The 12,362-nt window shown below is 40.1% G+C and overlaps 1 protein-coding gene across 1 annotated transcript in view; it reads left to right on the top strand.

Annotated features, from left to right (window-relative positions):
* LOC149462345 (uncharacterized) overlaps nt 1-7,467 on the top strand; it is a 51,390-nt gene extending 43,923 nt beyond the window's left edge. Inside the window, exon 7 of the mRNA XM_089677078.1 lies at nt 2,952-7,467. Coding sequence (XP_089533204.1) covers nt 2,952-6,040 — 3,089 coding nt within the window. The 3' untranslated portion in view covers nt 6,041-7,467. The remainder of the gene's footprint in view (nt 1-2,951) is intronic.
* The last annotated feature ends 4,895 nt before the right edge of the window (nt 7,468-12,362 follow it).

Genomic DNA, 12,362 nt, shown 5'->3' with positions numbered 1-12,362 from the left:
CTCAGTCTTAGTCCGTAACAGCTTTATTATATATAAGCTATATAACAGCTTCAACTCTTCTGGGAAGGCTGTCCACAAGGTTTAGAAGTGTGTCTATGGGAATGTTTGACCATTCTTCTAGAAGCACATTTGTGAGGTCAGGCACTGATGTCAGATGAGAAGGCCTGGCTCACTCTTAATTCTTCCAAAAGGTGTTCTATCGAGTTGAGGTCAGGACTCTCTGCAGGCCAGTCAAGTTCCTCCACCCCAAACTTGGTGATGTAAGGCTTGGATGCTCGACCATGGAAACCCATTCCATGAAGATCTCTACACGCTGTTGTGCTAATCTGAAGGCCACATGAAGTTTGGAGGTCTTTAGCTATTGACTCTGCAGACAGTTGGTGACTTCTGCGCACTGTGCACTTCAGCATGCGCTGACCTCACTCTGTCATTTTACATGGCCTACCACTTCATTGCTGAGTTGCTGTTGTTTCCAGTTGCTTCCACTTTGTTATAATACCACTAACAGTTGATCGTGGAATATTTAGTAACAAGGAAATTTCACGGATGGACTTATTGCACAGGTGGCAACCTATCACAGTAGCACACTTGAATTCACTGAGCTCCTGAGAGTGACCCATTCTTTCACAAATGTTTGTAGAAGCAGTCTGCATGCCTAGGTGCTTTATTTTATACACCTTCGACCATGGAGGTGATTGGAGCACCTCAATCCAATGATTAGGAGGGCTGACCCAATACTTTTGGCAATACAATGTGTGTGTGTGTATGTACATGTATACATATATATATATATATATATATATATACACACACCTTGGGGTACACCACTAACAACTCTAGACCATGCAGAGTGTGGATCATTAACCACTACTCTCTGAATACGGTTCTTTAGTCAGTTTTCTATCCATTTACAAACTGATTTTTCCAAGCCTGTAGACTTTACCTTACACATTAGTCATGTGGGGGGAACTATGTCAAACACTTTTGCAAAAATCCAAGTATACCACATGCACCGCCACCCCTCTGTCAAAGGTTTTGCTCACTTCCTTATAAAAAGAAATCAGATTTGTTTGTTAACTTCTGTCTTTCATGAACCCATGCTGTCTGTTGCTTTAAATGTTTTTTTCAAAGAACTCATCTATGTGGTCTTTTTTTAAACGCCCCAGTATCTTCCCAACTATAGAAGTTTAACTAACAGGTCTATAGTTATTTGGTAAAGATTTTGATCCTTTTTTTAAATATTGGCACCACATTGGCCTTACGCCAATCCAGTGGTACTATGCCAGTCATTAAAGAGTCCCTGAAAATTAGAAACAAGGGCTTTGAAATGACAGAGCTCAATTATTTAAGGACCCGTGGGTGTATGCCGTCCAGTCCTGCTGCTTTATTCACCTTTATTCTGTCTAAATATTTTTAAATCATATCAATTTTGAGCCATTGTGGACCATCTGGGGCTGTGTAAATACCATCCCCATTATGGACAAGAGCTCCCCCATGCTCCTTTTGATACACAAAGCTGAAAAAGGTATTTAATAAATTTGCCTTCTCTTTGTTCCCAGTCACCCTCCACAGATTATTTTGTAAAGAGCTACATGCTCAGACCGAACCTTTTTACTATTAATATATCTGAAGACTTTTTTGCGTGTTTGTCCTCCTATCTTTTGCAATCTGTTATTCATTTTCAATTTTTGCTGCCTTGATTTCCATTTTACATATTCTCTTATATTCTTTGTAATATTTAAACGATGATAGTGTTCCTTCATTTTTATATGTTATAAAAGCTCTTTTCTTATTATTTATAGCTTTTTAACTTTGGCCGTAAGCCACATAGGTTTTATTTTTAACCTTTTAAACTTGTTGCCCATGGGAATATATTTTGCAGTGTGTTCACATACAATCTTTTTGATGAACGCCTATTTCTGTTCTGTGTTCATCAATGCCAATATTCCCACCCAGTCTAAGTCTTGGAGAGCAGCTTTCAGCCTTGGAAAATTTGTTCTCTTAAAGTTGAGTGTTTTTATTTTTCCTGTATGTTCTTGTTTACAGATGACAATAAATGAAATTATGTTATGGTCACTGCTACCCAAATGTTCTTTTATATGGACATTAGTAATAAGCTCTGCATGGTTTGAGATTAACAGGTCCAGCGGAGCATCATTCCTAGTTGTGGCTTATATGAACTGTATCATTAAAATTGTCCTGTTATAGGTTTAGTAATTTGTGCCCTTTGACTGTTCCTGCAGTGCCATTAGTCCAGTCAACTTCCGGGTAGTTAAATCCCCCATTATTATTTTTATCTTATAATAATATTATCTTATATTAGTATAAGAATCTGCTGTGGGAATTTGGACTGCTAAGTAAACTGTTAACCATAGGTTCAGTAGTGGGCGTATTCCATTTGTGTGAGATTAAGTCCCACCCCCCTGGAGCTAAGCCCTTGTCATTCAGTGGTTAAAAGTCAGGACCTTAAACTGAGCATTGAATTTCTAGCTTTTGAGAGTTTAATGACAGAAGGAGGGGCTTAGCGGCAAGTGTTCATTCCTACTTGGGCAGAAATTGAGGTCCTGTGTACAGCCGTGACCTAGCATCCAAAGGAAGCTCCACAGGAACGGATTTGTGGACACAGGCACCACAAGGTCTTTGCCTGTCAGCACTTTTGTTACCTTGGAAAGTTTTTAAGGTCAGGTCAGGTTCATTTTAACAAACTTCTTCTGGTCAGGAACCTTTATGATAGATTGCATGAAAATCTATAAAGCTGAACACCTTAAGTAAGGAGAAGAGGATTTAAAAAAAAAGAATCACAAGGGTAAATACAATTTAAACAGTTTTACTATTGTTTCTATTGCCAATGCTAGCAATTCTAGTGTTAAAGGAACTGAAAAGATAACACACACTACATCTTCAGGCTGAATTTACAATATTTTAGATTGCTTTTGTTTTTTGTTTTACAGAAAACCCATCACTACCTCTGTCACTCATCAGATTGCTTGAAGATCATTCACTGGCAAAACAAGCAATTTTTTCCAAGACAACTTGTGCCAGTTTACCTAATCTGAGTCAATATGGCCACTACCAGGTTTGTGCTTCTTGTGATGCTCCATCTTTAAAAAGCCCCATAGAAGTGTCTGTTAATGTGGATGAAACCACTGCCATAGTGACTACTCCCTCTGTAGGCCAGCACAGTCTACCAGTTATTTGTGTTGCACATTGTGAGCACTTGAAAAATGTGTCTCCTTGTGGTATAAATCTACCTGTTCTTGAGGATCAAAAAAAGAATTTTGGAAGAAGTGAAAAGAATGTGAAAAATGTATCATCTAGCACTTTAGCTTTGCCTATTATTGATGCCACAGCAGAGGATCTTGTAGGAGGAAAGACAAGATTAGATGATAGGTCAGTTAGTCATTTAGTCACTCCAGTCATCAATGCTCTAACAGATACCATAAGATCTAAAAATGAAAATTATACATCAGCCAGCCCAACAGAATTACCTACTATTGGCAAGCCATTGCTGGATATTTCAGTTCAAAAGACTTGTTTGGAAAATACGAAGACTAGTAATTTATGTTTACCGGTGGCTGGCTTCCACAAAACAAATATTGTGAAAAGTCTACCAGCTTTAAACATACTAAAAGGAAGAGATGATGTCAAAGACAATGAACCAGAAATATCAAATAATAACAAAATCATCACCATAACAGATCCTGAAATTACTGGAAATCACTCTTTTGAAAACAAAGGCTTACAGTTAAACTTAGATATCAAAACACAGAAATCTCAAACTCTAAGTAAGTCAAATGCAAATGATGTGTCTATCAATAAAGAAAACAATATGTCAGTCATCAGTTCTTCAACTTCAAATCCTTTGATTGGAATGGTTGCCAATCATGGAGTAGTAACATCTGTAGAAAATGCATCTACGCACACTGAAGTGCTCCTCAAACATACAGAGTTTTCAAATATGAGTCTTGATACAGAGACCCATCTTACTACTTCTGTTTCTTATTCAAACTCCATTCAAGATGGTGAAGAAGTTCCAGACTGGCCAAAAATTGCTGATTTGGTAAAACATTCAAGTACCATTAGCTTGTCCTCAAACTTTGATATCTTAAATCAGCACATTGTTTCTCCTTTTAACCCGCAGCATGAGAATGTGTATGATACTTCTAACAAGATAGGCTCAAACCTAATTTTTGATAAATGTGAGAGAGCAGGAACAATGAACAACCAGCTTTGTGATATAGATTACCATAAAAATATAGTGCTGGAAGGGTTTGATTGCACTGTCCTCCAACAATATGATATGGAAACTGAAGACAGAAAGAGTTTAAATAGTATGGAAAGCAAAGCATTTTATATTCAAGATGGAACAAGCCAGCATTATGAAATTCCCAGTGAAGAGAAAGCAGGACTAGAAATCCTTGCTACACAAGGCACATTTAAAGACCAGTCAGATATGAATTCACATTTTTTGGAATGTGCTGAAAGGGTTCAGATTCAAATGGAAAATCTAGAAGGAATGAAAGGCATAAGTTCTAATTTAGATCCACACATCATTAATGATAGAGCTGATCCTACAAGCTATGAAGACAGCACACAAACTTCTAATTTAGATATATTAGTTAATAGTAGACCTGAAATTCAAATGAGAAATGAAGATCCTTGTAAAGACCAAACTGACAATGCAGTACCTGCAAATGACCAAACAGTGAATCACAAAAGTCATTCTCTAACTATACCTTTCAATAACAGACATTCAGAAGAAAACAAGGAACAAAAAGACCTTTCAAATGATTTAACCTGCTCTCCAGATGCATACATTGAAACAAGTGAAGCTGAAGATCTTGTATCCCAGACTAACATGGCTGACATTAGAAACTATAGTGATTTAAGCACAGCAGTCATTATAGATGAGGCAGTGGATTTTAAAGGGTATGAGGAGATGATGAATTTAAGGGTTGTTAGTGATCCCAGTAGGGTGGATATAAATCATGTTGGTGAGAATTTTGAAGAAAATGTAAACATATTTCAGGATATTTTAAGTTCTGATTCAACAATTGCAAATGAAAAAATATGTACTGTCACTGGAAGCAAAAGGAGAGACATTCTGAGTGCTGAGACATTATCTGATAATTTAAAAACTAATTATGAGAATTATGATTCTAACAGAAGTAAATACAATTTAAAAGAAAGTGATTGTAATCTTGATGAATCAGGAAATGCATTGAAAAAACCATCAGAAGATGTGCAGAACTGTATAATTGTCTGTAATTCAGAAGCGACATTCCATAATGAGCAAGCAAATAGAGTGGGTTTTACAGATGCATCACCGTTCAAGACTGAAAGACAATCGACAGATGATCAACAGGTATTAGGTGTTCAAAATATTTCAAAAACTTACAGTAAACCAACATGGAATGACCAAAAATCCAAAGCAAATAGACAACAGAAGACCTCTAGAGTCCCCCCAGCTAATGCAAAAGACTTTGAACTTAAAGATTATTTATCAAGCAGGATTTATAAAAGACAGTTTTATTCTGTCTTTCCATTTTCAATAAAGACCCCAAGTATGGGAGATGGTGAAATGGTAAAGAACTCAACCTTAGAAGGGGGACCTTCAGCCAGTGACTCAGAAACAGCCAGGTCTCCCCTTGTGTTGTCTGATGCGTATTCTGAAAATAAGACAATGGAAGCTATTGAATATCTGACCTATCTATATGCTAGAAGTCCAAGGCCAAAAGTGTGTCCAGGTTCCCTAGAAGGGTTAAAAGTTGTCAATGATATGGATGATATAAGTGTCCTAGCAAACCTACATTTCTGTAAAGTTGCTTTGCCAGGTGAGCTCACAAAGCAAGAAATGTCTAGTGATATACAGGAAGGGTTTGTAAACCCTAACGTAGAACCAGCTGACCCAGAGAATGTATACTTACCCCCTAGTAAGGAAGAATTAAAGGCTGATGATGAATTGGCAGTTCTGCATGTTATATATACTTTAAAGAGGAGTCTAGAGTTATCTCACAACACTGAAACTGAGACAGACTAAAAAATGAGAAATAATCATGTTTTATCATTTAACAAGGAGATATGGTTAAAATCAAAAATTACTGTCATGAAGCACCCTGTAACAGCAGTTTTTACTTTTCTGTAATATTTTATTTTTCTGTAACATTTTATTACCTGTTGATCCGTGTCAGTAGATTTAATATTTTTCCACTTACAGGGTGACTATGCTGTTTCTTTCTGCAGTGAAATCAGACAGCAGTGTTGTCACCCTATGGACATGTCATTCTAAATACAATTTAAGCAACAAGCAAATTAAAAACCAAATTCCAGCTAACACCTTTAAGTAATTCCAGCCATATTTTTTCAATTTAGGAAAAATATAATTGTTGTACACTTTGTTAAATTCTTTTCACTGAAATAATTAAGACACAGCTGTTGAATGAAGATCTATCATATACAAATGGGTTATAGTTTTTACAGAATAGGACACTAAGTGGTTTATTTACTAAAGCTGGAAAGTGCAAAATCAGGCTCACTTCTGCATAGAAACCAATCAGCTTCCAGGTTTTATTACCAAAGTAATTAATTGAGCAAGCTGATTGGTTTCTATGCAGAAGTGAACCTGATTTTGCACTCTCCAGCTTTAGTAAATAAACCCGTAAGTGTGGAAAACAAACACAATCAGTGTCAATAAGTAGCAAACAGTACAAAAGGAGAAAACCACCTTGGCAACAGCCCCCCCAAAAAACAAGTGGAGCGGTGAGAGCTATACCTCTAAAAGAACTCAGAGAAAATAATTTTATGGTAAGCTCAAAAATTCTATTTTTACGTTTATTCATTGAGATACACAACTGTTGAATAAAAATCAGCAATATAAGTGGAACATCCTCATGCAGTTCTAAAATAAAGGGGCAGCATACAACAGCAATGAAAGAGGGTGAGCCCTAACCTGATAGTTATAGTACTGCCTGCAAGACTTTACAGTCAACGGTAGTTTCAGCCAATGCAGCGAAATCTACAGTGCAGGTGGTTTATGAAGGCATGGACTAAAAGGTCAGGTTACCTCTGCAAACTTGTCATACTGAAACCTCATAAAGAAGGATGGATGGGCAGTCAGTACAGTGGTATCTTTATTGAAGGCTCCCTGGGGTAGTCAGCTAAGCATGAATATTGCCCGTAGGAGCAATATGATGGAGAAAAACCCCAGTGTGACTACTTACCCACTGTTGTCATTGAAGATATGAAAAAACAAAAAAAAATAAAAGGTCAAAGTCCATTCTTCTAGTAATGCTAAATCATGCCAATGAGTGATAGAGCTATGACCTCTGTACATCATGTCCAATTGTACAGAGAGGTAATGACCTCTATCTGCATTTATCACAGTGTCATGCTTATTCCTAAATGGTATCTGACTTCTTTTGTATCTATGCATTGTATTGTCTTCAAAAATGTAAAATAAAAAATTAAAAAAAAAACTATTACAGAGATCGTCTTTCCCACAAACAAGGAGTGTGCTTTCCTGTAGGATAAAGTAGCTTGTAGGTAAACTCTAATGGCCTTAACCAGGGGCGGACTGACAACTCATGGGGCCCCCGGGCAATAGGGGATCATGGGGCCCCTGTGTCCTTTCCCAAACTCAAAAAAGCCTATGAAAAAGGTACCAGGGGCATCTCATGGGGCCCCCTACTGACCCCGGGCCCTCGGGCAGTGCCCGAGTTTCCAAATGGTCAGTCCGCCCCTGGCCTTAACCAAATTCAGCATATGTAAGGCAACTTCTGTTGGATGTTGTGGCCAGACAAAGTGAGGGAAGGATAATGTCTTCTTTAAGTTCAAAAGTGAAAAGGATTCCAGTAAAAACTATTTCAAAACCACTTTATAAGACTAAATAACCCACTGAATACTGAAGAACTGAGGGCAGTAGAAACGGAAAAGGTCTCCCAGGCTGTAAAGCCTCTAATGTAAATGTTACCTTTGTGAAATCCCACTGGGAATGGGAACCTACACAAGGAGAATAGTGTGTTCTAAAATGACTGCTGCATTGATTATAGAAATGCGTTACTGTGTTTTAATAACAGATGCAGTCTACGCCCTTGATTTAAACCCCATGGTGAGCAGGGTATGAAAAGTGGGCATAATAAAGGATCAAAGCCACAGGCTTTACAGTTAATTTGACCTGGTAGATTCATTTATCAGGTCCAAATGACCAGGCGTCTCACTTGTGTCAGACATGTTACAACACCTCACCAAGTCTAATAACTAATGCATTGGAAATGGTGCTGAAAAGGAAACATACTGGATATTGCCTCCATTTGCCATGTGAGGTATCCACACAGATGTACACACAGTATCTAAAATACAGATGTACCTAATGTAATAAACAGGAAAATAATCATAAGTTTTGCATTTGGCTTCCAAACTGTGTCAGACTGGAGTGCCATGTCTCTAACAGGTGTTGCAGTTTAAAATATGCAGTGAGTCATAAAAATGGCTCATGGCCTCGTCAATAAAATATCCACCAAGGCTATATTGTTATGGAGTAAAACAACTCCATGACAATACAGCCTTGGTGGATACTGGCCACAGCCCAGTAATCTTGACAAATGCCCCATTAATAGATACATTCAGCAAGTTGTATAAAGGGCCTGAAACACAAGGCTGGGGTTCTGTGGCCAAACAAGGAGATGCTGTCACAAGCAAAGTACTTAGTCCCTAGGGAGTCCATTCCAAAGTACCTTTATGAGTCCTGCAACTGCAATATAAAACAGGGCTGTCTCAATCCAACCTGTCTGGCAGAAATAAATCTGTCCATGACTGAGTGAAGATATTAAAGGGTTATGTAACAGCAAGTGGCCCAAGGAAGGATATAGAGGAGGGATCAGACGCATTCATACCGGAGGCTGCTAAACAGGTGTCGCAGCAAATCACTCTGTTTACCATGTAACTTTGTAAAGCTATCAGTGCACAAGGAGGAAAAGTTGTGCCACTGCCAGGGAGAGTAATGTGTAGTACGAATGTATGCTGAACAACCTGTGCACACAGAGGACGAATGTTGTAATTGAGTGTCAGACACATGGAACACCCAGACTACTTCTTGGTGTCTGCCAGAGGAGAGCAGTAAAGAAGAGCAATACCCTTTGCATGCGCAAATTGCAGAGCCCATTTACTGCTACTGACAGACTCCATTCTCCTTGCCATTAGGTAAAAAGGCAGCCAAGGTGACTGTGAACTGTGGATCCCCAAGCATTCCAAGAGCTGCATCCAAGACAGCCTGGTAGAAAAAACTGCAACATAACTGTCCCCCTGAAATAAAATAAAACACAAGGGCTGTGAATGCTTTGACAATAGCAAACAGCTGTACCCACAGGACAAGAGGGGTAGAAGGCAGAGCAGAAAAGTCAGTAATAACAGCCATACAGGAAAGCCTCAAGTACACAAATTTTCTGGCCTGCAGCCAAAATGGTAGAAAAAGATGGGCCATAGAAAAAAAAAAGTGAGTAGCCCACATTACTTTGAAAATAGTTGAGCAAGTCCTCACAGTTCTGCCACCAATGTAACGGAACCGAACCCAGCCTGCGCTGAGTACTTCTGTTAGAATACCACAGACACCACAGCCGACCAAACAAGACTAGACGACACCAATCTGAACTCTTTATTTGAAACTCGAACTGGCTTTTTATACTTTTAGGGGACAATCCCCCCTCCCTGCATAATGACACAGGGCAGGGCAATCTACACTTAGCAACAAGAGACACACAGGTATTCAAACTTAACACCAGCAGACAGTCCCATCAGGAGGGAGGGCTGCTGGAGACACCCCCCCCACTAAGCTAATACACACAAACACATACATCCCATAATAGTTTGCTCCCAAGCAAGAAACACAATAGAACAATGGGATGCAACCACAATGCATTAAACAATCAACAACCCCCCACCCCACCTATACATGTCTACACAATATTAAGACAGATCACCCTGTACCCCTAACAGGCACAGGGTGACTTACTCATAAGAGGGATATGGGGAGCTGACACAGGGGTCTCACTACCTCTATAAAGTGAGCTGGGTTCCATGGGCCCCCCACCCAAAGTGACTCCCATCACAAACAGATCCAAAATGTTGAGGCAGGGATGTCACATTCCTGCAGCTCCTGAAGATTGTGTGAGATCCTGGCCTAGATCAGAGAGTAGCACAGGTTTTCAGTGTTAAAAGACATTTTAATGGTAGCACACTTCCCATCATCTCTATAAAGAAAAGAAGAAAAAAAAAAGAGACAAAGGTTGAGGGAAAGTTTCTTATGCTGTAGAAGTTAGACAGATAATCGGATAAAATATATGATGAAAAGGTAAATTGCAATGGTGTACTCACATCTGCGAGGTTGCTGAGCTCTCTAATTGGGGATCAGATAACCTGCAGTGAAAGCATGTAGGGAATATGACTATCCCTGTGCAGAGTAAGGTCGCTCTGGATGCTCGGTGGGGTGATCCAGACGATCCTATTCTCTGCAGTCTCAGGATTCTGGTGTATTTACAGTGAGAGGTCTATGAGCCCCAAAAGATGGGAAAGTGGAGTCAGCAGAGGTGCTTGAATGTTAATGAGAAGCTGAGCAATGGATTCATTGATTCAATACACTGCTAAAAAAAATTAAAAGAATGCTTTTTAATCAGAGTATAGCATCAAGTCAATAAAACTCCTGGGATATTGATCTGGTCAGTTCAGTAGCAGAGGGGGTTAATAATCAGTTTTAGCTGCTTTGGTGTTTATGAAATTAACAACAGGTGCACTAGATGGGCAACAACGAGACAACCCCCAAAACAGGAATGGTTTTACAGGTAGAGGCCATTGACATTTTCTTCCCTACTCACCTTTTCTGACTGTTTTTCACTAGTTTTGCATTTGGCTAGGGTCAGTGTCACTACTGCTAGCATGAGGCGATACGTGGACCCTACAGAGGTTGCACAGGCAGTCCAACTCCTCCCGGATGGCACATCAATACGTGCCATTGCGTTTGGTGTGTCTTCCAGCACAGTCTCAAGAGCATGGAGGAGATTCCAGGAGACAGTCAGTTACTCTAGGAGAGCTGGGGAGGCCCTAAAAGGTCCTTAACCCATCAGCAGGACCAGTATCCGTTCCTTTGTGTAAGGAGGAACAGGATGAGCACTACCAGAGCCCTACAAAATGACCTCCAGCATGCCACTGGTGTGAATGTCTCTGACCAAACAATCAGAAACAGACTTCATAAGGGTGACCTGAGGGCCCGACGTCCTCTAGTGGGCCCTGTGCTCAATGCCCGGCACCATAGAGCTTGATTGGCATTTGCCAATGAACACCAGAATTGGCAGGTCCACAACTGGCACCCTGTGCTTTTCACAGATGAGAGCAGGTTCACCCTGAGCACTTGTGACAGACGTGAAAGGGTCTGGAGAAGCCGTGGAGAATGTTATGCTGCCTGTAACATCGTTCAGCATGACCGTTTTGGTGGTGTGTCAGTGATGGTCTGGGGAGACATATCCATGAAGGGACACACAGACCTCTACAGGCTAGACAATGGCATCCTGACTGCCATTAGGTATCAGGATGAAATCCTTGGACCCACTGTCTGGCCCTACGCTGGTTCAGTGGGTCCTGGGTTCATCCTGGCACACATCAGTGCCCGGCCTCATGTGGCTAGAGTATGCAAGCAGTTCCTGGAGGATGAAGGAATTGATACCATTGAAGGAACCCCGCACTCACCTGACCTAAAGCCAATAGAACGATGCTGGGATATCACGTTTCGGTCCATTCAACGCCGCCAGGTTGCACCTCAGACTGTCCAGGAGCTCAGTAATGCCCTGGTCCAGATCTGGGAGGAAATACTCCAGGACACCATCTGTCGTCTCATAAGGAGCATGCCCCGACATTGTCAGACATGCATTCAAGCACATGGAGGCCATACAAACTACTGAGTACCATTTACTGTATGTATGGGGGCCATACATACTACTGAGTATCCTGCTGCATCATCTTTTCACTTTGATTTTTGGGGTGTCTTTGAATCCGGTCCTCTGTAGGTTGATAATTTTCATCTCCATCAAACGATGGGGCATTCTTACATTCCTAACACATTACCCAGTCCATATCAGTATAGATATTTAGCATGATATTTTTCCCCATTGAGATCTGATGTGTTTTCAAAGTATTCCTTTAATTTTTCTGAGCAGTGTATTTATTGTTCACAGAATACTATAAAACACTATCAGCACATTTCGTGGCACTACACTGACCACTTCCTCAGGATGGTGCATAAAAACTTATAAACAGCTGTGATCTCTCTCTCGTGCTGTTTGTGAGTGTGCTGGAATCAGAGCAATGAAGCAATAAAT

Source organism: Staurois parvus, unplaced genomic scaffold (assembly GCF_062004578.1).
Source record: "Staurois parvus isolate SC_StPar_1 unplaced genomic scaffold, SC_StPar_1.0 ptg000176l, whole genome shotgun sequence".
NCBI lineage: Eukaryota > Metazoa > Chordata > Amphibia > Anura > Ranidae > Staurois > Staurois parvus.
This window is presented reverse-complemented; position numbering and strand designations above follow the sequence as displayed.